General features: G+C 42.0%; 1 protein-coding gene and 1 pseudogene across 10 annotated transcripts in view; one reads left to right on the forward strand and one right to left on the reverse strand.

Moving 5' to 3' along the window:
- Positions 1-27,029, reverse strand: part of LOC129486970 (zinc finger protein 252-like) — a 51,220-nt gene that overhangs the window by 22,571 nt on the left and 1,620 nt on the right. For 3 of the 10 annotated variants that reach the window (XM_063643771.1, XM_063643769.1, XM_063643766.1), the window contains 3 exons: positions 25,855-25,928; positions 25,373-25,539; positions 19,881-19,988 (listed from right to left, as the gene is read on the reverse strand). In XM_063643771.1, the coding sequence (XP_063499841.1) occupies positions 19,881-19,988; positions 25,373-25,496 (232 nt within the window). In that variant the 5' untranslated portion in view covers positions 25,497-25,539; positions 25,855-25,928. Of the gene's footprint in view, positions 1-8,596; positions 8,763-19,880; positions 19,992-25,372; positions 25,540-25,679; positions 25,802-25,854; positions 25,929-27,029 lie in introns of those variants that run through there. The other 7 variants (XM_063643772.1, XM_063643770.1, XM_063643768.1 and 4 more) reach the window with 4 other exon arrangements.
- Positions 20,265-21,584, forward strand: LOC129486974 (transmembrane emp24 domain-containing protein 10-like; annotated as a pseudogene).

The raw sequence follows: 27,029 nt of genomic DNA on the forward strand, positions 1-27,029 counted from the left end.
TCGCCCAGCCGGCTATGTGTATTTTCAAATGAGACAATAAAAAGATGCTTGGGACCCCGGTGTATGAGTGTACTTGTTAACTGGAAAGGTACTTGAGTGAGGTGGTTATAAGGCCACAGCACCCCTAAATACTAAAAACTGAGCTGTCTTTGCTCAGTTTTGGTTTCTTTTGAGGCAATCTCCTGAGTTTTGCCCTAAATATACGATGTCTTGCTGTTAGGTATTCTTGGTGCAGGGTAGGGAGAAGGATGTGGTAGTAGCATCAATCATTTCTGTATTCAGATTTTTTAGATAATACCTTAGGTTTCAAGTTTTTTAGGACAAAAATCCCAAAAAACTTCATAAGTGGTATATTTTTCCATCAGGAGGTACAAAATGTCTAGTTTTTTTGTGTGTGATGTTAACATACTTAATGGTCATTATCTAGATTCACTTTCAAATTTGGGATTGTGAAATAGTGATGTTTCAATTCTGTCATTCCTTGGTTTTTTAGCCAAAATTTCTATGAAGAGAAATTAAACTTCTTGTCATCAATTGGGTATCCTGCCTTTCTAGTATTGTACCCAATACTACATGTACAATACATCTAGTAAAGGCAGAATACTCGATTCTTTTGTTTACCAGTTTTCAGAGTGATGAATCAGTTTCCTAGCTTTCCTCAAAGGTGACCAATGAGTAGGACTTTTTTTTTCTACCAGCCTTAATAAAGACCAACCTTTGATAAGGTGATCCAATGGCATGTTATCTTCCTGTCAAAAGGAGACTTAATCCTTTCTCAAGAGGATATCATGCAGGGCCTCTATGCCTTTTTATCTATAATAATTAACTCTCAGAGCTGGCACAGTGGTGCATGTCTTTAATCCTGGAGACTTGGGAGGCTGAGGTGGGAGAATTGCTTGAGCTTGGGCATTCCAGACCAGCCTGGTAAACATAGAGAAATCCCATCTCAAACACACCACACACACACACACACACACACACCCACACACACACCCCACTCAAACATCAGAACGCATGTTGGGGAAAAAAAGAAAGAAAAAATAAGAAATCAAGAGAGAAAATACATGATAGAGACAAACCCACAGGGGTCCCAGTGGCGTGGGCAGTGTGTGGAGCAACAGTAGGCAGCCCAGCTTCAGGAGGGCTCTTGGCAAACTGCATCCCACAGGCACCTGCCACATGCCCTCCCTGCTACCAAGATGCCCAGGAGGAGGGTCAGCTCAGCTGAAAGGGAAGGGAACGAAGAGCCCTGGAGGAGATTGGTGAGGTCGTTAAACTGTTTCTGCAAAAGTGGGAATGAAGCCCTAAAGAGGAGGAGGAAGGAACAAATCTTCAGACAAGAATGCAAATAAAAGAGAAAATGGAACAACAACAAAACTGGCCTAAGTGACTAATCAGGAAACTAAAAAGATTCACCTGCAGGAAATGAAAACTATGGTGGCAGGCACCAATAATCCCAGTTACTTGGGATGCTGAGGCAGGAGAATTGCTTGAACCTGGGAGGTGGAGGTTGTGGTAAGCCAAGATTGTGCCACTGCACCCCAGCATGGGTGACAGAGTGAGAGTTCTCCATCAAAAAAAGAAAAAAAAAAAGGCCAGGTGCGGTGGTTCATGCCTGTAATTCCAGTACTTTGGGAGGCCAAAGCAGGCGGATCATGAGGTCAGGAGATTGAGACCATCCTGGCTAACACGGTGAAACCCCATCTCCACTAAAAAATACAAAAAAATTAGCTGGGCGTGGTGGTGGGCACCTGTAGTCCCAGCTACTCGGGAGGCTGAGACACCACTGCACTCCAGCCTGGGTGACAGAGTGAGACTCCATCTCAAAAAAAAAAAAAAAAAGAAAAACAAAAGAAAGGAAGGAAGGAAAGAAAAAAATAAAATAAAATAAAATTGAAACTAAAAATGAGAGCTGGGTATGGTGGCACACATCTATAGCCCCAGCTACTCAAGAGACTGAGGCAAGAGGATGGCTTGCAACCAGGAGTTAGAGGCCAGCCTGGGCAACATAACATAGCAAGACCCCATCTCTAAATACAAAAACAGAACAAATCAGCCAGGCATGTGTCTCAAGCCTGTAATCCCTGCAGTTTGGAAGGCTGAGGCAGGTGGATTGCCTGAGTCTAGGAGTTGGAGACCAGCCTTAGCAAAATGGCTGGGGAGGTCTCACAATCATGGCAGAAAGTGAAAGGCACATCTTACATTGCAGCAGACAAGAGAGAGAATGAGAATTAAGTGAAATGAGTTTCCCCTTATCAAACCATCAGATCTCGTGAGACTTATTCGCTACCACGAGAACAGCATGGGAGAAACCTCCCCCATGATTCCATTATCTCCCCCGGGTCCCTCCCACATGGGAATTATGAGAGTACAATTCAAGATGAGATTTGGGTGGGAACACAGAGCCATACCATACCACCGCACATTCAAGAAGCTCTAAGAATCCTAAGATACAAGGAAAACCACACCTGGGTATAACACAGTCAAAACTACCGAATACCTGAGGGAAAAAAATATCAAAAAACAGCACAAGGAAAAAGACATTTATCTTCAAGGTAACAATAAGACTGAAAGCTGACTTTGTGATTTTAGAGGTGGAAAACAACAGACAAAAGGACATTTTTTAATTTTGAAGAAAATAACTGCCATGCTAGAATTCCACATCCACCAGAAATATTATTCAAAAATAAAACTTGAAAATTCCACTTCCAGGATAACAGTAAAAACTGGAATTCAGTGGATTCACTTCTTGCAAAACAAAGCAAGAACTATTTAAAAAGAAAAAACAAACCAAACAACCATTTAAAGTCTCCAGCAAATGCCCTAAGGGAAAACAGCAAAGGAAGAAATATTTATGCAATAAATTCCACTAACATTTGGTAAGAATAGGGAGAGCATGTAGAATTCGTTGTTTGTTTTTTTCTCCCCCTCTTCTCCTCCATCCTCTCTCTCACTTCCCTCTCCCCCCACCAGCCTCCTTCCTGGAGAGTTTGTGGCATTTGAATCACAACCTGCTCCACCCCCTCCCTCACCCCCAGCTCAACAGATGGTCCACTCTAGGCAGATGTGGCCAAGAAGGGGCTCCCTCTCCCCTCAGTTTCCAATGAAAGCTTACGATATCTCACCAGGAGGACAGGCCACCAGCACTTTTCATCCCCTCTAACTCCAAGTTAAAGAGGCTAAATTCCAGTGAATGAGGCCGACAGGACAAGGGCTCCCTTCGTCCATTCAGCCTCTCTCCAAGGGCAGAGGCACAGCAGGCTAAGACTATTTGGGACCTAACTGCTCTGGCCTCAGCTTGCTCATAGGCAGAGGTTCCACAATGGGAAGACCATAGACTACTGTCTCACTCACTGCCCAAGGAAGTGGCTCAGAGAGTTTGCCTAGGAGGAGAGGCAGTCCATAAGAGAATTCTCAAGCTTTCTCTTAAAGAACTGACTTCATTTGAAACAGAGTGTAGGGAAAGTTCAAGCCTAAAGTAACTCTCAAAAATAGCTCTTTAAATTAGTAAGACACTAAACCACAGGTCGGCTGGTTTATCAGAGAGAACTAGGGAAAGAGACAGCTTCTGGAATCAGAACAAACCTCAAAGATGGACTTTAAACAATATTCCTGCCCAAATTTAATTGGATCAGACTGCTGAGCAATTCATGCCCTAGGGAAGGGGTCCCCAGCCCCCTAAGCCATGGACCGGTTTTGGGCTGCACAGCAGGAAGTGAGCAGTGGGTGAGCGAATGGGCGTTACTCCCTGAGCCCTGCATCCTGGCAGATCAGCCACAGGATTGGATTCTCATAGGAGCACAAACCCTGTTGTGAACTGCACATGCAAGGGATCTAGGTTGCGTGCTCCTTATGAGAACCTACTGCCTGATAATCTGAGGTAAAACAGTTTCATCCCGGAACCATCCCTCCTCACCTAATCCATGGAAAAATTGTCTTCCACAAAACTGGTCCCTGGTGCCTAAAAGGTTGGGAACCACTGCCCTAGGGCACTGTCAAAAACACCAGAGCAATCAGCCTGCAATTAGTGGACCCTAATGAGAATGATGTAATACCATCTGAAGTAGATAGCTTCATAGGCAGATCAGGGAAAGAGACAGCTGTGCCAAAAAGGTTATCATTGTAGGATGACCCTGATTATGCTCGAGGCTCCACATCGTGAAGAAATGTATGCCACTGAAATAGTCTAAGTTATAAAACAAACTAGCAAACAACAAAAACAAGCTCTAGAGAAGGGGGAGAGGAACCAGTAACCAGAATTCCTGTATTACCTAAAACGTCTGTTTTCAAAAAAAGTAGGAGACATGCAAATAAATAAATAAATAAATAACAACAAAATGTGACCCATACACAGGAAAAATGCAAGAACACAAACTGCCTGTGAGAGGGACCAGAAGTCAGATTTAACAAAGACTTCAAAGGAGCTATGATAAATATGTTCAAAAAACTAAATGAACCATGCTTACTGAAGTAAAGTTAGGTATGAAGACAATGTCTCATCTAGTATAGAATATCAATAAAGTTAAAAATTATTTAAAAAGCAACTAAATGAAAATTCTGGAGTTGAAAAGTACAATAATCAAAATAAAAAATTAATTTATGGGGCTTATCAATAGATTTGAATTGGCAGAAGAATCAATAAACTTGAAGATGACTGAGAGAAAAAAGTTTAAAAAAATGAATAGAGCCTCAGGCAAATGTGGAATATCTTTAAGCACATCAATACACACCCAATAGGGGAACCAGGAGAGGAGACAGACAAGGTGCAGAAGAAAATATATGAAGAACAACCAACGGTCTAAGAACTGTGAAAGGAAAATATCTTGGGACCCCAAAATCATTAAGGAAAACTCAAGCTGCTTAGGGCAAACCTGCTTCCCATTTATTCAAAATTATCCCTCTGCTCATTGAGATAGATGTATATCTGATTGCCTCCTTTGGAAAGGCTAATTAGAAACTCAAAAGAATGTAACTGTTTGTGTCTCACCTATCTGTGATCTGGAAGCTCCCTCCCCACTTCAAGTCTTCTTGCCTTTGCTTCAAGTTGTCCCACCTTCCCAGACCAAACCGATGTACTTCTTACATATATTTATTGATGTGTCATGTCTCCCTAAAATGTATAAAACCAAGGTGTGCCCCGACCACCTTGGGCAAATGTTGTCAAGACCTCCTGAGGCTGTGTCACAGCACATCCTCAACCTTGGCAAAATAAACTTTCTAAATTACCAGAGACCTGTCTCAGGTTTTCTGGGTTCACAGAACTGATCAAAAGAGGTTAGAAAGTATTTCAAAATAAACATGGAAATGCTGTCAGGCCTATGAACCCAAGCTAAGCCATCATATACTCTGTGACCTGCATATACACATCCAGATGGCGGGTTCCTGCCTTAACTGATGACATTCCACCACAGAAGAAGTGAATATGGTCTGTTCCTGCCTTAAATGATGACATTACCTTGTGAAATTCCTTCTCCTGGCTCAAAAGCTCCCCTGTTGAGCACCTTGTGACCCCCGCCCCTGCCGGCCAGAGAACAACCCCCTTTGACTGTAATTTTCCTTCATCTACCCAAATCCTATAATGGCCCCACCCCATCTCCCTTCACTGACTCTCTTTTCGGACACAGCCCGCCTGCACCTAGGTGAAATAAACAGCTTTATTGCTCACACAAAGCCTGTTTGGTGGTCTCTTCACATGGACGTGAGTGAAAAATGCAACATACCAAAACTTATGGGATGAAGCAAAAGCAGTACTAAGAGGGAATTTTATAGCAATAAATGCCTCCATTTTAAAAGATCCAAAATAATCCCAATTTCATACTTCAAGGAACTAGAGGTGAACAAACTAACCCCAAAGTAAGAAGGAAGGAAATAATTGAGATTAGAGTAGAAATAAATACAATCTATAGAATGCAATAGAATAGAAAAACAATAGAAAAAACAACAAAACAGTTGGTTTTTTGAAAATAACAAAATGGACAAACCTGTAGCTAGATTAAGAATAAAAGAGAGAAAACTCAAAATCAGAAATGAAAGAGACATTACAAGTGATGCCACAGAAATTAAAAGATTGTAAGATACTGCTATGAACAACTATATGCCAATGAATTGGACAATGTAGAAGAAATGGATAAAATCTCAGAAATATACAACCTACCAAGACTGATTTCATGAATAAATAGAAAGTCTGAGTAGACCTATACCTAAAATAAGGAGACTGAAGCAGTAATCAAAAACCTCCCAATAAAAGAAGGCCCAGGCCAGGCGTGGTGACACATGCCTGTAGTCCCAGCTACCTGGGAGGCTGAGGAAGGAGGATTGCTTGAATTTGGTAGTTTGAGCCCTCAGTGAGCTATGATCTCACCACTGCACTCTAGCTTGGACAACAGTGAGATTCTCTCTAAAACAACAGACAACAAACAAAAATCATATGTTGAAACACAGGTGATGGTATTGGGAGGTGGGACAATTAGGAGGTGATTATGCAGGCAGGTCCCTCGTAATTGGGATTAGTGCTCTTATAAAAGAGACCCCAGAGACCTTTGCTTCCTCTGCCATGTGAGGACATAGCAAGAGGTTGGCAGTATGCAATTCAGAAGGGGCCATCATTAGAACCTGATCATGCTTGCACCCTAATCTTGGACTTCCAGCCTCAAGAACTGTGAGAAATAAAGATACTTATTGAGCAGAGGAGGTCAAGGATGCAGTGAGCTATGATGTACACTGTACATCATATGGCACCACTGTACTCTAGCTTGGGCAACAGAGCAAGACCCCATTTAAAAAAAGATGGGCTAACTTTTTTCTCCAAGAAGACACATAAATGGTCAACAGGTATTAATATATGAAAAGATGTTCAACATCATCAGGAAAATGCAAATGAAAACCACAAAGAGGTATTGCTACACACATTAGAATGGCTATTATTTTTTAAAAGCCTGAAAAATAACAAGTGTTGATGATGTGTTGGTAGAAATGTAAAATGGTGCGCTCATGCAAAACAATATACAGGTTTCTTTAAAAATTAAAAATAGAACCATCGTATGATTCAGTAATCCCACTTTTGGGTAATTATCCAAAAGAATTTATTTCAGAATCTTTTCTTCTTTTTTTCTTTTTGAGATGAAGTCTTGCTCTGTCACCAGGCTGGAGGGCAGTGGCACGATCTTGGCTTAATGCAACCTCCACCTCCTGGGTTCAAGCAATTCTCCTGCCTCAGCCTCCTGAGTAGCTTGGATTACAGGCACATGCCACCATGCCCAGCTAATTTTTATATTTTTAGTAGAGACAGGGTTTCACCATGTTGGCCAGGATGGTCTTGATCTCTTGACCTCATGATCCACACACCTTGGCCTCCCAAAGTGTTGGGATTACAGCCATGAGCCACCGCACCCGGCCAATATCAGAACCTTGAAGATAGGTTTGCACTCCCATGTTCACTGCAGCATTATTCACAATAGCCAAGAGGTGGAAACAACCTAGATGTCCATCAACAGATGGATGTGTAAAGAAAATCTGGTATATCCATACAATAAAATATTCAGCCATAAAATATTGTAGAAGAAAATCCTGTCAAATGCAACTACATAAATGAACTCTGAGGACATTATGCTAAGTGAAATAAGACAGTCATAGAAGGATGAATACTGCATAGTTCCACTTTTATGAGGTATCTAAAATAGTCAAACTGATAGAAACAAAAAGCGCAATGGTGGTTGCCAGGGGTTGGGGAGAGGGAGAAATGGGGAGTTGCTATTCAGTGGGTACAGGGTTTCAGTCATGCAAGGTTTTGAGAAAGTTCTAGAGACCTGCTGTACAGCATTTTGCTATTGTATTGTACACTTAAAAATGTCTAAGAATATAGACTGATCCTCATGTTATATATTTTTACCACTATTTAAGAAATACTCGAATAATGGTGGAAAACTTCTGATATTTCCAGGAAAACATTAAACTGCACATCCAAGAGGCCCAAAGAACTCCAAGTAGTATAAACACAAAGATACCAACATTCAGAAACATCATGGTAAAAACGTTAAATGTTAATGACAAGGAGAAAATCTTGAAAGCAAGAGAAAAACAACTTATCATGTACAAGGGTATCCCAATAAGATAAACAACAGACTTCTCATCAGAACTAATGGAGGTCAGAAGACAGTGGATAACATATTCAAAGTTCTGAAAGAAAAAGACTCTCAACCAAGAATTTTCTATCCTGGCCGGGTATAGTGGCTCATGCCTACAATCCCAGCAATTTGGGAGGCCGAAGTGGATGGATCACCTGAGGTCAGGAGTTCGAGACCAGCCTGGCCAACATGGTGAAACCCCATCTCTATTAAAGCTGGGTATGGTGGTGTGTGCCTGTAATCCCAGCTACTCAGGAGGCTGAGGCAGGAGAATCACTTGAACCTAGGAGGCGGAGGCTGCAGTGAGCTGTGATCGTGCCACTGTACTCCAGCCTGGGCAACAGAGCGAGACTGTCTCTAAAAAAGAAGAAAAAAAAAGAAGTTTCTATCCAGCAAATTATCTTTCAAAAGTGAAGATGAAATAAAAACATTACCAGATAAACAGAAATATAATTTATTGCTGCTAGACCCACCTTACAAAATATACCAAGAAAATTCTTCAGGTTGAAAGCAAGTAAACCCAGATAGAAACAAGAACCCACCCAAAACACAAAGAACAAAGATAAAGGTAATTCTTTAATTATATAAGACAGTATAAATGTATGTTTTTCATCTTTCTTAATTTAAAAAGCAATTTTATAAATCGATTTTATATAATTATATTGTTTAGGCTTTAAGATGTAAAAATGTATTATATATGACAACAGCACAAAGGAGGTGGATGAGAGCAGAGCTGTACTGTACAAAGGAAATGACAGCATATGGTAACCTGAATGTACAGGAACATATGAAGAAAACCATAAATGGTAAATAAGAAAGTAAACATTAAAAACTTTACCAATATATACTTGCTCTTATTTCTTTTCTGTTTCCACTATTGACAGAAAATTATGTAAAGTAAAAATTATAAAAATGTATTGGTGGGTTTATAACAAATATATAATTGTAAAACAATAGTATATAAAAGAGGAAGATTAAATAGAGCTATATATGAGTAACAATTCTCTATCTCATTGAATTTTGCTAGTATAAGTCAGAAGTAAATTCTGATAAAATGTATGTGGTAAGCTCTAGAGTAGTAATTAAGAGAATAACTTTCAAAAAGTGAAAATATCAGTAAAGAAATTAAAATGTTATAATAGAAAAATTGTACTCAATGCAGCTGGGCATGGTGGTTCACATCTATAATCCCAGTCACATGGGAGGCTGAGGCAGGAAGATCACTTGAGGCCAGGAGTTTGAGACCAGCCTAGGCAACATAAAAGCAAGACCCAGTTTCTAAAAATAAAATTAAAAAAAAAAAGGCACCTGTAGTCCCAGCTATTCGGGAGGCTGAGGCAGGAGAATGGCGTGAACCTGGGAGGCGGAGCTTGCAGTGAGCCCAGATAGTGCCACTGCACTCCAGCCTGGGCGAAAGAACAAGACTCTGTCTCAAAAAAAAAAAAAAAAAAGCAAAACAAAACAAAAAAACACACACTTAGCCAGGCATGGTGGCACACACCTGTAGTTCCAGCTACTTGAGGCTGAGGAGGAAGGATCCCTTCAGCCCAGGAGTTCAAGGCTACACAGAGCCATGATCAGGCCACTGCAATCCAGCCTGGGAAACAGGGCAAGACCTGACTCTAAAAATAAAAATAAAATAAAATCTCAGTGCAAAAGAAAAAAATTAAGGAGGAATGGAAGAACAGAAAAGACACAAGATATACAAAATACAAAGAGCACAATGGCAGATGTAAAGCCAACTACACAAAAAATAACAATAAATGTGACTAAACAATTCAAAGAAAAGGCAGAAAGGAAAAAGGAAGGAAAAAAAGGCAGTCACAGTGGATTAAAAAACAATATCCAACTATATGCTGTCTATAGGAAATACACTTTAGATTCAAAGATATAAACAGATTGGAAGTAAAAGAATGGAAAAAGACACACAGATGCTCCTCGACTTACAATGGGGTTATGTCCTGAAAAACCCATTGTACGTCGAAAATACAGAAGTTGATATGGTTTGGATCTATGTCCCCACCCAAATCTCACGTGGAAATGCAATCCCCAATGCTGGAGGTAGGGCCTGGTAGGAAGTGATTGGATCATGGGGGCAGTTTCTCATGAATGGCTTAGCACCATTCCCCTGCTGCTGTTCTTGTGATAGAGTTCTTGGGAGATCTGGTTGTTTAAAAGTGTGTGGCACTTCCTCCCTGTATCTCTTCCTTCTGCTCCAGCCATGTAAGATGTGCCTGCTTCCCCTTCACCTTCTGCTATGATTGTAAGTTTCCTGAAGCCTCCCTAGAAGCAGAAGCTGGTATGCTTCCCATACAGCCTGCAGAACTGTGAGCCAATTAAACCCTTTTTCCTTACAATTACCCAGTATCAGGTATTTCTTTATAGTAGTGTTAGAATGGACTAATAAGTCAAAAATGCATTTAATACACCTAACCTATCAAACATAGCTTAGCCTAGCCTACCTTAAACATGCTCAGAACACTTACATTAGCCTACAGTTGGGCAAAATAATCTAATACAAAGCCTATTTTATAGTAAAGTGTTGAATATCATGCAATTTACTGACTACTGTACTGAAAGTGAAAAACAGAATGATTTTGCACCATTGTGAAGTTGAAAAATCATAAATCAAATAAGATACCCTGTGTTATGCATATAGCAACCATAAGAATGCTGGAGTGGTTATACTAATAATGACAAAACAGACTTTAAAACGTAACATGCTATCAGAGATAAAGACAGACATTTTATAATGATAAAAAGGTCAACTTGTAAGTTATAACACTTGTAAATATATACACAGCTAACAACAGAGCTTGAAAGTACGTGCAATGAAAGGTTGAAAGAATTGGGGGTAAATACATAGTTAACAACAGTTGTCAGAGACTTCAAACCCCACTTTCAATTTGGATAGAACATCTAACCAGAAGATCAACAAGGAAATACAGTTGGCCCTCTGTATCTAGGTGATATAGTTTGGCTCTGCGTCCCCACCCAAATATCTTCTCAAATTGTAATCCCAACATGTTGAGGGAGGGACCTGGTGAGAGGTGATTGGATCATGGGGGTGGTTTCCCCATGCTGTTCTCATAATAGTGAGTTCTCACGAGACCTGATGCTTTAAAAGTGCTTGGCAGTTGACCCTCTCCCACAAATGCTGCTGTTATGTAAGACATGCCTTGCTTCCCCTTCACTTTCTGCCATGATTAAGTTTCCCGAGGCCTCCCCAGCTATGTGGAACTGTGAGTCAATTAAACCTCTTTCCTTTATAAATTACCCAGTCTCAGGTAGTTCTTCATAGCAGTGTAAAAACAGACTAATACACTAGGGATTCTGCATCAATGGATTCAAGTGACCACAGATACAAAAAAATTTGGAAATTAAACAAAAAGCATGGTTGCATCTATACTGAACATATACAGATTTGTCATTATTCCCTAGACAATACAGTATAACAACTATTTACATAGCATTTACATTGTATTAAAGTATATAGGAGGAGGATATACATAGGTTATATGAAAATATTACACCATTTTATATAAGGGACTTGAGCATCTGTGGAGTTCGGTATTTGAAGGGGTTCCCAGAACCAATCCCCCATGGATACTGAGGGACAAGAGTAGAAGATTTAGAACACTATATACAAACTAGACTTAACAAACATATAAGTTGTTAGAGAATACTCCACCCAACAACAGCAGAATACACATTTTTCTCAAGTACACATGGAATATTTTCCAGGATAGATCACAGGCTAGGCCATAAAACAAGCCTTGATAAGTTTAAAAAGACTGAAATTGTACAAGTTTCCTTGTCATTATGTTTTCTAAACATAATGGAATGAAACTGAAACTAATAACAGAAAATAATTTGCTAAATTCACAAATATGTAAAAATTAAGCAACACAGTACTAAATAACCAATGGGTCAAACAAGAAATACCAAGCAAAACTAGAAAATACTTTGAGATGAATGAAAAGGAAGACACAACATATCAAAACCTGTGGGATGCAGCTAAATCAGTGCTTACAGGGAAATTTGTAGCTGTTGATGCCTACATTATTTAAAGTTAAAGAAATTTTTTCTAAATTTTTTAGAAATTTTACTTTCAGTTCTGGGACAAATGAGCAGAACCTGCAGGTTTGTTACATAGGTATACATGTGCCATGGTGATCTGCTACCTATCAACCTGTCATCTAGGTTTTTAGCCCACATGCATTAGGTATTTGTTCTAATGCTTTCCCTTCCCTTGTCCCTCACAACCTGACAGGCCCCGGTGTGTGATGTTCCCCTCCCTGTGTTGATGTGTTCTCACTGTTCAGCTCCCACTAATGAGTGAGAACATATGGTTTTTGGTTTTCTGTTCCTGTGTTAGTTTGCTGAGGATGATGGCTTCCAGCTTTATCCACGTCCCTGCAAAGGACATGAACTCATTCTTTTTTATGGCTGCATAGTATTCCATGGTGTATATATGCCACATTTTCTTCATCCAATCTATCCGTGATGGGCATTTTGGTTGGTTCCAAGTCTTTACTATTGTAAATAGTGCTGCAAGAAATGTATGTGTGCATTTATCTTTATAGTAGAATGATTTACAATCCTTTGGGTATATACCCAGTAATGGGATTCCTGGGTCAACTGGTATTTCTGGTTCTAGATCCTTGAGAAATCACCACACTGTCTTCCACAATGATTGAACTTATTCACACTCCCACCAACAGTGTAAAAGCATTCCTATTTCTCAACGGCCTCGCCAGCATCTGTTGTTTCCTTTTTTTTTTTTTTTTTTTTTGAGACGGAGTCTTGCTCTGTTGCCCAGGCTGGAGTGCAGTGGCACAATCTTGGCTCACGCCCAGCTAATTTTTTTGTATTTTTAGTATAGGCGGGGTTTCACCGTGTTAGCCAGGATGTTCTCAATCTCCTGACCTTGTGATCTGCCTGTCTCAGCCTCCCAAAGCGCTGGGATTACAGATGTGAACCACCGTGCCTGGCCGACAATGGGGTTTTCTAAATACACAATCATGTAATCCACAAATAGACACAATTTGACTGCCTCTCTTCCTATTTGAATATTCTTTATTTCTTTCTCTTGCCTGATTGCCCTGGCCAGAACTTCCAATACTACATTGAATAGGAGTGGTGAGAGGGTATCCTTGTCTTGTGCCGGTTTTCAAAGGGAATGTTTCCAGATTCTGCATATTCAGTATGATATTGGCTATGGGTTTTTCATAAATAGCTCTTATTATTTTGAGACATGTTCCATCAATACCTAGTTGATTGAGAGTTTTTAACACGAAGCGATGTTGAATTTTATCGAAGGCCTTTTCTGCATCTATTGAGATAATCATGCGGTTTTTGTCACAGGTTCTGTTTATGTGATGGGTTACATTTATTGATTTGCATATGTTGAATTAGCCTTGCCTCCCAGGGATGATGCTGACTTGATCGTGATGAATAAGCTTTTTGATGTGCTGCTGGATTCAGTTTGCCAGTATTTTATTGAGCATTTTCACATCAATGATCATCAGGGATATTGACCTGAAATTTTCTTTTTTTTTTTGTCATGTCTCTGTCAGGTTTTGGTATCAGGATGATGTTGGCCTCATAAAATGAGTTAGGGAGGAGTCCCTCTTTTTCTATTGTTTGGAATAGTTTCAGAAGGAATGGTACCAGCTCCTTTTTATACCTCTGGTAGAATTTTGCTGTGAATCCATCTGCTCCTGGGCTTTTTTTTGGTTGGTAGGCTATGAATTACTGCCTCAATTTCAGAACTTGTTATTGGTCTATTCAGGGATTTGACATCTTCCTGGTTTAGTCTTGGGAGGGTTTATGTGTCCAGGAATTTATCCATTTCTTCTAGATTTTCTAATTTGTGTAGAGGTGTTTATAGTATTCTCTGAGGTGTGTTTTTGCAGTGGCTGGTACCAGATTTTCATTTCCATATTTAGTGCTTCCTTCAGGAGCTCTTGTAAGGCAGGCCTGCTACTGACAAAATCCCTCATCATTTGCTTGTCTGGAAAGGGTTTTACTTCTCTTTCACTTATGAAACTTAGTTTGGCTGGATATGAAATTTTGCATTGAAAATTCTTTTTTTTTTTTTGAGATGGAGTTTTGCTCTTATTGCCCAGCCTGGAGTGCAATGGTACAATCTCAGCTCACTGCAACCTGTGCCTCCCAGGCATGTGCTACCATGCCTGGCTAATTTTTGTATTTTTAAGTAGATACAGGGTTCCTCCATGTTGGCCAGTCTGGTCTCGAACTCCTGACCTCAGGTAACCTGCTCACCTCAGCCTCCCAAAGTGCTGGGATTACAGGTGTGAGCCAACACACCCAGCCCAATTCTTTCTTTAAGAATGTTGAATATCGGCCCCCATTCTTATCTGGCTTATAGGGTTTCTGCAGAGAGATCAACTGTTAGTCTAATGGGCTTACCTTTGTAGGTGACCTGACCTTTCTCTCTGGCTGCCCTTAGCATTTTTTCCTTCATTTCAATCTTGGAGATTCTGATGATTATGTATTTTGGGTTTGATCTTCTTGTGGAGTATCTTAGTGGTGTTCTGTGTATTTCCTGAATTTGAATGTTGGCATATCTTGCTAGGTTGGGGAAGCTCTCCTGGATAATATCCTGAAGTGCGTTTTCCAACTTGGTTCCATTTTCCCCATTGCTTTCAGATACACCAATCAATCGTAGGTTTGGTCTTTTCACATAGACCCATATTTCTTGGAGGCTTTGTTCATTCCTTTTCATTCTTTTCTCTCTAATCTTGTCTTCATGCCTTATTTCAGCAAGATGATCTTCAATCTCTGATATCTTTTCTTCCACTTGATCAATTCGGTTATTGATACTTGTATATGCTTCACGAAGTTCTTGTGTTGTTTTTCAGCTCCATCAGGTCATTTATGTTCCTCTCTAAACTGGTTAGTTAGCAGTTCCAGTAACCTTTTATCAAGTTTCTTAGCTTCCTTACTGGGTTAGAACATGGTTTTTTTTTTAGCTCAGAGGAGTTTGTTATTACCCACCTTCTGAAGCCTACTTCTGTCAATTCATCAATGCCATTCTCCATCCAGTTTGGTGCCCTTGCTGGAGAGGAGTTGTGATCATGTGGAAGAGAAGAGGCATTCTGGTTTTTGGAATTTTCAGTGTTTTTGCACTGGTTTTTCTACATCTTCGTGGATTTATCTACCTTTGATCTTTGAGGCTGATGACCTTTGGATGGGGTTTTTGGGTGTGTGTGGGGGTCTTTTTTGTTGATGTTGTTATTGTTGCTTTGTGTTTGTTAGTTTTTCTTCTAACAGTCAGACCCCTCTTCTGCAGGTCTGCTGCAGTTTGATGGAGGTCCAAACCAGACCCTGTTGACTTGGTTATCACCAGTGGAGGCCGCAGAACAGCAAAGATTGCTGCCTGCTCCTTCCTCTAGAAGCTTCATCCCAGAGGGGCACTGACCTGATGCCATCTGGAGCTCTCCTGTATGAGGTGTCTCTTGACCCGTTAAGAGGTGTCTCCCAGTCAGGAGGCATGGGGTTCAGGGACCCACTTGGGGAGGTAGTCTGTCCCTCAGCAGAACTGGTGTGCTGTGCTGGGAGAATTCCCTTTGTCAGGATCAGCTGCTCTTTTCACAGCCAGGCAGGAAAGATTAAGTCCGCTGAAGCTGCGCCCACAGCTGCCTCTCCCTCCAGGCGCTCTGTCCCAGGGAGGTGAGAGTTTTATCTGTAAGCTCCTGACTGGGGCTGCTGCATTTCCTTTAGAGATGTCCTGCCCAGTGAGGAGAAATCTGGAGAAGCAGTTTGGTCACAGCTGCTTTGCTGCACTGTGGTGTTCTGCCCAGTCCAAACCTCCTGGTCTCCTTAACACTGTCAGGGGAAATCCGCCTACTAAAGCCTCAGCAATGTCAGAAGGTGCTCCTTCCCTCTCCAAGCTCGAATGTCCCAGGTTGACTCCAGACTGCTGTGCTGGCAGTGAGAATTTCAAGCCAATGGTTCTTAGCTTGCTGGGATCCATGGGAGTGGGACTCACTGAGTGAGACCACTTGGCTCCCTGGCTTCAACCCCCTTTCCAGGGGAGCAAATAGTTCTGTCTCATTGGGATTCCAGGTGCCACTGGAGTATGAAAAAAACTCCTGCACCTAGCTCAGTGCCTGCCTAAACAGCCGCCCAGTTTTGTGCTTGAAACCCAGTACCCTGGTAGTGTAGGCTCATGAGGGAATCTCCTGATCTGCAGATTGTAAAAACCATGGGAAAAGTGTAGTACCCAGGCCAGGTAGCACAGTCCCTCATGGCTTCCCTTAGCTGGGGGAGGGAGGTCCCCCAGCTCCTTGCACTTCCTGGGTGAAGGGATGGGCCTCCCTGCTTCTGCTCCCTCTCCATGGGTTGCACCCACTACCTAACCAGTCCCAGTGAGATGAACTGGGTACCTCAGTTGGAAATGCAGAAATCACCCATCTTCTGTGTTGGTCTCAATGGGAGCTGCAGACAGGAGCTGTTTGTATTTGGCCATCTTGGCCCCTTCCTCAATGCCTACATTTTTTTTTAAAGTGAGTAAGTCAACAACCTAATCTTCTACCTTAAAACACTGGGGAAAACAAACAAACAAACAAAAAAACAAAACTAAACCCAAATCAAGCAGAAGGTAGAAAATAAGGAATATAACAGAAACTAATGAACTAGAGAATAGAAAAAAGGCTTAATACCAATTCTTCACAAACTCCTCCAAAAAAAAAAAAGAGAACACTTCCCAATTCATTCAATGAAAACAGTATTACTCTGACACCAAAAACAGGCAATAAAACAACAGATCAGCATCTCAAATGAATATACACACAAAATTCCCCAACAAAATACTAGCAAATCAAATTCTACAATATATATATAAAAATTATACACCATTACTGAGTGGGATTTATCCCAGAAATGCAAGGTTTGTTTAGCGTCCAAAAATCAATTAATACATCATATCCATAGAATAAAGGAAAAAATCAAGAAAGGAAAATAAAGACATTTTCAGACACACAAAAGCTCACAGAATAATGCTAACTTAAGTACAAGAAATACTAGAGGGAAATATTCAAACTGAAAATAATGATCTTAGACAAAAATACAGAACTGCAGAAAGGAATGAAAAACACTAGAAAGGGTAACTCTAAATGTATATTTACCATCAAAAACAGCAACAGAATAAACTCTCTGGTGAGGTTTCCAAGTAGGTAGTACAAAATAAGTGACAATAATAATGAAAGGCAGGAGAGGGACAAAAGGAAACGTAAGGAATTTGCATTTTTCAAGAAGTGGTAAAAATATTAAGGTATACCACAGTAAGTCAAAGAGACATATTTAATCATTAGAGTCATCACTTAAAAAAGAATGTACAACTAAAAAGCTAATGGAGAAGAAACATAAAATTACATAAAGTTTGATTTATTCAAAAGAATATAAAAGGCCGGGTGCGGTGCTTCATGCCTGCAATCCCAGCACTTCGGAAGGTCGAGGTGGGCAGATCACGAAGTCAGGAGATCGAGACCATCCTGGCTAACACGGTGAAACCGCGTCTCTACTAAAAATACAAAAAATTAGCCAGGCGTGGTGGTGGGCGCCTGCAGTCCCCGCTACTCAGGAGACTGAGGCAGGAGAATGGCGTGAACCCGGGAGGCGGAGCTTGCAGTGAGCTGAGATCGTGCCACTGCACTCCAGCCTAGGTGACAGGGTGAGACTCCGTCTCAAAAAATAAAAAAAGTATATATATAATTTATAGTGAAAGAAAGGAGATCAGTAACTGCTTCAGGATAGAAGTAGGAAGGGGTGAGAAAGGTGGGAAGGAGTGAAAAATGATGAAGGAGGAGAAAACTTTTGGGGGTGATGGATATGTCTGCCCTAGATTGTAGCAATGGTTTCACATGTGTATACATATGTCAAAAGATATAAAATCATATACTTTAAATACTTGTTAACATATTATATGTTAATTACACCTGAATAAGTTGGTTCTTTAAAGAAAATAAATAAGTGTATGCAGCTGAGACCAATCTGCCAGGGACCCAATGCTGTTCTGTCCCTGGCTGGCTGTGTGATCAGTTTCCTGGGCACCGATTGTGCAGAGATATTGGCGAATTCCATAAATTCATTGTGAGAGCACAGTGCCAGGCCTGCATCAAGCACAAATGACCAATGTTAGCTGTGTGGTAGCACAGAGCCCTAGGACTCTGCTCTGCTTACTGTTTACATGCCCAGGTCCCCCACTACACAGGAAGAAACGCTTTCTAGCTCATCTGTTTCCCTAAGACCCAGAATCAGCCTGGGATGCTCTGAGTGAATAACAGCAGGAATGAGAAACTTGGAAGAGAACGTCTCTCTAAGTGGTGTCTCCAAGCAGCCAAAACAGAGCTGGCCAGCAAACCCTGTGGGATAGTGTGAAATATATATTTGGTCTTCATCCCCATGACCTGGCATACAACTCCTAAAATCCTTGTAATCTCCAAAGTGCTGTCTTTCCGTAGGCTTATGTTGACTGACAGCTTTAGGATGAAGCTGGTCACTGGAAAGGCCAAGTCATGGTTACATGATTGGGATTCTCAGCCCCAACGCCCCAAACTCAGAGAGGGGAAAGGAGCTAAAGGTTAAGTTTATCACCAATGGCCAATGGTTTAATCGATCATACCTACATAATAAAGCCTCTATAAAAACCTAAGAGGGCAGGGTTCAGAGAGCTGCTGGATAGCTAAGTGGATAGGATCCTAGAGCGTGATGCACCCAGGGAGGGCATGAAAACTCCACACCCCTTCCCGCATACCTCTGCCTACAAATTTCTTCATCTTTATCCTCTATAATAAATTGGTAAATCTTTTTTTTCTTTTCTGAGACAGGGTCTCACTCTGCCACCCAGGCTGGAGTGCAGTGGCATGATCTCAGCTCACTGCAACTTCTGCCTCCTGGGTTCAAGTGATTCTCATGCCTCATCTTCCCAAGTAACTGGGACTACAGATGCACACCACCATGCCTGGCTAATTTTTGTATTTTTTGTAGAGACGGGGTTTCACTATATTGGCCAGGTTGGTCTCGAACTCCTGACCTCAAGTGATCTGCCCACCTCGGCCTCCCAAATTGCTGGGATTACAGGCGTGAGCCACTGCACCCAGCCTAAACTGGTAAATCTGAGTGTTTCCCTGAGTTCTGTGAGCTGCTCCAGCAAATTAATAGAACCCAAAGTGAGGGTCATGGGAACCCCAACTTGAATCTTGTTGGTCTCAAGTTTGGAAACCCCGAACTTACAACTAGTGCCTTGAGGGGACAGTCTCAGAGACTGAGCCTGTGGGATCTGAGGCTATCTCCAAGAGAGCACAAGAATTGAATTGAATTAGAGCTGCTTGGATCATGGGAAAAACCCTCCATATATTTGGTTAGGAAGTTTTTGTTGATTGTTGCTGTGGTGTCAGAGCAGAGGAAAAATGTAATTAGCATTTTTCCCAAACAGCCTAAGGAGTGGATGACATAGAAGTGAAGGGACTGGGAGCCAGCTGCCAGGGAAAGACACTTGAGCTATTTTTTGTGGCTGAAAAAGCATTTTCTAGGGTAAATAAAACACAAAACTACTTATGGACAGATAACAGGGGCAAATAACAGCAAGAAAAGAGGATAAGATAGAAAAAGGAGGAGGAAAGCAAAGGCCCGAGGGTAACAAGAGATTTGTCTGGAGCTTGTAGAGAAGGGATTCGTGAGTGAAGCTGCAGCACCTACCACAGAAGCAGAGAGTGGGGGCAGACTCACCTTCTCTCTTGTGCCTCCAGCTCCCCTGAGTTCTCAGGATGTGAGGGGTCCATGGTTCGTCCCCTCGCTCCAGCCTCAAGATGACATCAGGTTTGGAAGCTTGAAGTCCTGCTCCAGAGAAAGGAAGCAAGACCTGAAAATTCATCCCAGGTAGAGGGCAGGATGGACCTGTGGTCTGAGTCTTTGAGCTGGTTGTGTCCTTCCCTGCCACCTGGTCTCTAACCGTGGAGACAGAGGCCTCTGCCTAAGCTGAAGAAAGGCCAAAATTAGCTTTTCAGGGGGACGGGTGGCATAGATAGGACAGCGTTGGGGCCTGAACACATCACGGTAGATGACTCATAGTGGGGGTGTTGAACCCCAGCAGAAGGGCTAAAGGGGGAATGAGTCTCCAGCACCATGTCTGGTTTGTCTGGCCCACCAGTCCATCATGGCCCTTGTCCGTTGGCCTTGCTGCTTTTGTTCCTGCTGGGCCCCAGCTTGGTCTTCGCCATCTTCTTCCATCTGCCCATTAACTCTCGCAAGTGCCTCCGTGAGGAGATCCACAAGGCCTACTAGTGACTGGCACATACGAGATCTCTAACCAGTCTGGGGGCACTGGCGGCCTGTGCAGCCACCTCAAGATCACAGATTCTGCTGGCCATATTTTCTACTCCAAAGAGGATGCAACCAAGGGGAAATCTGCCTTTACCACTGAAGATTATGACATGTTTGAAGTGTTTTGAGAGCAAGGGAACAGGGTGGATACCTGACCAACTCGTGATCCTAGACATGAAGCATGGAGTGGAGGTGAAAAATTACAAAGAGATTGCAAAAGTTGAGAAGCTCAAACCATTAGAGGTGAAGCTGCGACACCTAGAAGACCTTTCAGAATCTATTGTTAATGATTTTGCCTACATGAAGAAGAGAGAAGAGGAGATGGTGATACCAGTGAGTCAACGAACACTCAAGTCCTATACTTCAGCATCTTTTCAATGTTCTGCTTCATTGGACTAGCCACCTGGCAGGTCTTCTACCTGTGATGCTTCAAGGCCAAGAAGTTGACTGAATAATGAATGAGGCATATTCTCCTCCCACCTTGTACCTCAGCCAGCAGAACATCGCTGGGATGTGCCTGGCCTAAGGCATCCTACCAGCAGCACCATCAAGGAATGTTGGAGGTTTCTTGCCAGAAATGATCTCTTTTGGTGTGCGAGGATATGGGGTACCACCTACACCCAACAAGTCAATGAGGGACTTCTTTTTAATTTGGTAGGATTTTGACTGGTTTTGCAACAATAGGTCTATTATTAGAATCACCTATGACAAAAAAATAAGGGTTACTTAGATAATGCCAAAGTCAGTATTTGTCCTGGGTTCCCTTGTGTGATCTGTTTGAACCATGTTTTCTTTTCTTCTCCCACTTGCTCAGCAGTTTGGGCTTCCTTTCTAGTTCTTTTACCAAGATTTCTGTGTGACCATGTTGACTTCATTCAGATTGCCCTCTTTCAATTTCCTTGTGAAAACACTCTTAACTTTCTCTTTACCCTTAGCTGAAACGTTTATGTAGCTTCTGGTGATATCTTTTCATGATTTTATGTCTCTTAAAATGGTGATGGATGTGACACTTCATAAAAGTGAGCTTTAAACTGTAGATAACTCTTAAAGAAAATGTCATTTCAGACAATTAAAATATTTGTGCTCAACTGCTTGAACGTTGTGTATGTGTATTTAATTCTATGCAGTATTATCACACATGTAGATTCATGTGACCACCATCACAAGACAGAATAGTTCTATCACATGGATCCCTTGTGCTACCCTTTTACAGCCACAGCCACAGCCACATCCCTTTCTTATCCCCTTACTCCAACCTATGGCTACCACTGTTCTGTCCTCCATCTCTGTAATTTTGTCATTTCAAGAATGTTGTATGAATGGAATCATATAGAATGTAATCTTATGAGGTTGACTTTTTTCATTCAGGATAATTCCCTTGAAATCCATCCAAGTTGTTGCATGTATCAAGTTTCTTCCTTTTTTTCTTTTAAAAATGTTTTATATATTTAGGGGGTATAAGTGCAGATTTCTTACATGCATATATTGCATCATGGTGAAGTCTGGGCAGTTATTTTGATTGTTGAGTAGTATTCCATGGTATGGATGTACCAGTTTGCTTAACCATTCACCTACTAAAGGACATAAGAGTTGTTTTCAGTTTTTTGCCCTGCTGTGAACATTCACGTACAGGTTTTTATGTGAACTTTTTTTTTTTTTGAGATGGAGTCTCGCTCTGTCGCCCAGGCTGGAGTGCAGTGGCACCATCTCGGCTCACTGCAAGCTCCACCTCCCAGGTTCACGCCATTCTCCAGCCTCAGCCTCCCACATAGCTGGGACTACAGGCACCCGCCAGCCCCGGCTAATTTTTTTTTTTTGTATTTTTATTAGAGATGGGGTTTCACCGTGTTAGCCAGGATGGTCTTGATCTCCTGACCTCATGATCCACCCGCCTCAGCCTCCCAAAGTGCTGGGATTACAGGAGTGAGCCACCGCACCCGGCCTATGTGAACATACATTTTCATTTTCTGGGATAAATGCTCAAAAGGGCAATTGTTGGGTTGTGTGGTAAACACGTATATTTTTGTAAGAAACTACCCTACTCTTTTTTCCAGAGTGGCTGTACCTTTTACATACAGCCACTCATACAATTCATACAGCAATGTATGACTGATCCAGTTTCTTCACATCCTCATCAGCATTTGGTATTACTACTATTTTTTATCTTAACCATTCACATAGATGTGTGTAATGATAACACATGTGGTTTTAATTTGCATTTTCCAGTGATGGAAAGTATGTTAAGCTAATGATGTTGAGTATCTTTTCATGTGCTAATTTGCCATCTATATATCCTCTTCGGTGAAATGTCTGTTCATGTCTGTTGTCTATTTTCTATTTAGGTCATTTGTTCTTTTTACTATTGAGTTGTCAGAGTTTTTTTATACATCCTAGATAAAACTCTTCTGTTAGATATGTGGTTGCTTGAATTTTTAACATAACTTCTACCAAGGAAAAAATAAGTAAAATTTCCAACTCTTCTTGCATGGCCAGTTACTTACTTAATTCCTGTCCTTCAGTGTTCCATCTAGAGAATTAAGAGATATGATGTATAAAATAGATATCTAGGAGGGCCATTAAGAGAGTAAATACTTAAAAATACAAAGCCAATGAAAGCAAAGCCAATAATCACTGTAGGAATATGAGGTGCCTAAGGGCCAAAACTAATGTAAATAAGAGAAAATGGGGATATAAATGACCATGTTTATAAACAGTTATGAAAAATGCTGTCACTTGAAATCTTTCCCACATCTCTCAAGAAAGTAAGTAGGAGTTTATCCTTTCTGTAATCTCTTTTTAGCCCTGCTATTACAGGGCTTATTTAATCACAGTGGCAAGAATTACATGTATCTTACAGTAAAGAAGCAGAATACTGGAATTGTTAGAGAACCCTGATGTGTTCACCTCATAAAGTACAAAGGTGGAAGAGGGAATGAGTTACGTTGTTAAAATCTCAGGCTATTCTGTTAATGTTCCTGCTACTATGAACCCAAACCTGTTTTTTTCCCCTTTTGACTCCTTGTATCTTCCTCTCATGTGGCATAAAAGTAGTTCTGTCATTAACTTGTACAACATTGCCATCTGCTGTTAAGAATTGGTAGGTACTGCTTCTGAGAACCTGGCTGCAGAACCTTACCATAGGCAGCAGATGTTGAGAAAGTCTATCTTCAGTATTACACATACTAAGTTACAGAGGATGCATCCAAGTAGAGAAAATAATATGTGGGTTAAGATCCATTCTTAAACTTTTTTTTTTTTTTTGGGACAGAGTCTTGCTGCGACGCCCAGGCTGAAGTGCAATGGTGCTATCTCAGCTTGCTGCAACCTTCACCTCCTAGATTTGGGTAGGTCTTCCTCCTCGGCCTCCAGAGTGGCTGGGAGTGCCGGCGCACCCCACCATGCCTGGCTGGTTTTCGTATTTTTGGTAGAGATGGAGTTTCACCGTGTTGGCCGGGCTGGTCTTGAACTCCTGACCTCAGATGATCTGCTGGCCTCAGCCTCCCAAAGTGCTGGGATTTCACGTGTAAGCCACTACGCTCATCCTCCATCATTAAACCTTTTAATGTGAAATTCTATTATGTACCATTAACCTAACAAGATTTTCTTTCCTATTTCTGACTGGTGCCTTTCCCCCTTTTAGGAGCAATGAAAGCTACTCTGTTAGTTATGTTCTTCTGATGTGACAAAATGTCAAGAAGATAGGAGAAGAGAATATTTCATTTTGTTGATGCTTTTGTTCCCAAGTGTGACCCTAAACTTAAGCTTTGTAGGAGCTGACATTCTCTCATGTCCCTTCCCTTTACTCATGCCAAAAGTATCAACTGGGACATTTTGTGCTTTTGGTTTAAAAGTTAATTGATATTACACCTTGGTTTTATCCAAAAAGTAAAAGTATTTGCCTTTGACCAAAGACTGATGCAAGAGCAAATAAGCTTTAAAAACAGGGGTGTTATGTGCTTTCCTCCATTTTTGAGCATGCTATCCAAAATGGTCTGTATAATATAAATGAGAATGATGCAGTTTAAGTAAGTATTTTTATACCATTGTCATGGACCCCTGTCATAAAGCCATTTTTCAGTTTGGGAAAGAGGTATATAGAATTTATACAGATTCACTTGTAAATGTTGCATTGAGGATTTTTGTGTAAATTTTCTCAAGTAAAGGCTAGCAGAAACCAAAAAAAAAAAAAAAAACAAAAAAAAAACAACAAAGGGCTAAAGGGAAGAGCACATTCCAGTGAAAGGAAAGCAGGGCTCTGAAACTGAACAGATCCAAATCCCAGATCTGCCACCAATAGGCTGTGTAAACTTAAGAAAAGTGACAGTATTTGTTAGCCTCAGGTTCATTTATAAACTGTGTATCCTACCACTGATCATCAAGATGCAGAAATATTAATTCAGGGGATAGGGATGTACTAAGTGTACAATGAACAATATTCTCCTTCTATAAATCAGGGAGGGTTGGAAAGGCATGGGAGGCCAAGGTGGGAAGATTCCTTGAGGCTAGGAGTTTGAGACCAACCTAGGGAACATGGAGGTTCTGTCTCTAAAAAATAAAATAAGACAAGCATGGTGGCCCATGCCTGTAGTCCCAGGTACTTGGGAGGCTGAGGTAGGAGGATATCTTCAACCAAAGACGTCAAGGTTACAGTGAGCTACGGTCTCACCACTGCACCCCAGGATGGGCAACAGAGTGAGACACTGCCTATTAAAAAAAAAAATCAAGGAGGGTCCCAGAACCACCTGTCCCCCTCTCTGTGCAAACCAGACCTGCATGGTACCAGGGTCAAAATGTCTGGTCTTTGGGCCCAGGGGGTGAGGAGCCTCTGAGCCCCAAGCTTGATCCTCAAGGTTAAGGAGCAGGAAGCCCAGGAGCTGAGCCCCAGGGAGGGAACTTACCTAGTGAGACTAGGTTCCCATAGGTCTCCATCATCACATCCTTGTAGAGTCCCCTCTGAGCAGGGATCAGACAGTCCCATTCCTCCTGGGAGAAGGGTACAGCCACATCCTCAAAGGAAATCATGATGTGGAATGACAAGATCTTGATGCAGCCCTCAGGTCAGGACCTGGAGGGAGAAGACATTAGGCTTAGGACTGGTAAGATCCCTCTGGGAACATGTACCTGTCTTCCCCACTAATGTGAACTCTTTAAGGCAGACACTATATTGGCTCATCTTGGTGTGCCCCAACCTGACTTCTACCGTACCTGGTCCAGCGACAGGAAAACAGTGAGAAGTACATTTCAGGGACTTGAACTCAGGAACTGAGGACATTGGTGGAGACAGGGAGCTGTCCACCCTCTGGGACCAGCCCCTTATAGACAGACTCCTGCCGAGAAAAGGCTGAGGTCACATGGAAGAGTCTCCATGAGGACCACTCACCTGGAGCCCACCAAGAAGGAGCTGCATGATGGCCATCACTAGGTGTCTGAGCTTGTCCTGAGGTGTGGGCAGAGCTGCAGGGAGAGGAGGGTGATGGAGCCTGACCAACCTTCTGCTCCTCACAGGTGCTCTGAGACTTCTAGGCCCAGACATTTTGTGGTAGCAGAGACCCAATTATGAGCTTCCTGAACACCCCAGGAAAGGTGGATGAACTAAGTAGCCAGTGGTCTTTGAGACCATATCCCCTCCCCACTTTCCTGCCATACTTCTCCATGTCCCAAGAGAGGCCTTCCTGAGGCCCCTGGGATGACAGCATCCTGAGGCCACCATGTGAAAGCCAGGACCATGGCGGTGCACTTGGCCAGGAGAGACAATGGACTGCATTTCCCAGGCCCACCTATGAGGTCCTGCGCAGAGGGCAAACAGCTGAGAACAGCGGATCAGGCTCTTGTGCTAAGGCAGTGAATGAGCAAATGGAGAAGTTGACACGTATGTGTGACACACAAACACAACGCCCAGGTGGTGTCAGGTGACGACAAAGGATACAAAAAATTAATGATGCAGCATGAGGGCAGCGACTGGTGGTAGGAGATATTTTACACAGGATGGCCAGGGAAGACACCTCCGATAAAGTGACAACAAATCAGAGATCTGGATGGAGTGAGGGTAGGCACCATGTGGATATCAGTGAGGTACATCCCAGGCAGGAGGAGGGCACAAGTGCAAAGGCTCTGAGATGCAAGCACACCTGTGTTCAAGGACGGGCAAGGAAGCCAGAAGGGCTGAAACAGACTAGGGGAGGGTAAAAGAGGTGGGTACCCTCTGGGGTGGGTACCTTGTAGGCCTTAGGGCTATGGGTTTCATTCTGAATGGATGGGAAGTGCCTGGAATGTCTGGGAAGAGTGATATGACCTCAGATGTGGTCTCTACAGCTGCTGCTTTGAGGGTGCTTTGAATACACTATGGGGTGGGGGTAAGGAACAAAAACAGGAAACCAGTCAGAAGGTTCTAGCAACAATCCAGCTAGAGATGAATGTCTTCGACCAGATTGGTGGTGGCAGAAGTGATAAAAAGCAGCCAGATTATGGATACATTTCAAAGGTACCATCAATAGGATTTGCAGATGAATTTCATGTAGGACGAGACACCAAGAGTTTTGACCTGAGCAACTGAAA

The sequence above is a fragment of the Symphalangus syndactylus genome, chromosome 7, assembly GCF_028878055.3.
Source record: "Symphalangus syndactylus isolate Jambi chromosome 7, NHGRI_mSymSyn1-v2.1_pri, whole genome shotgun sequence".
NCBI classification, from domain to species: domain Eukaryota; kingdom Metazoa; phylum Chordata; class Mammalia; order Primates; family Hylobatidae; genus Symphalangus; species Symphalangus syndactylus.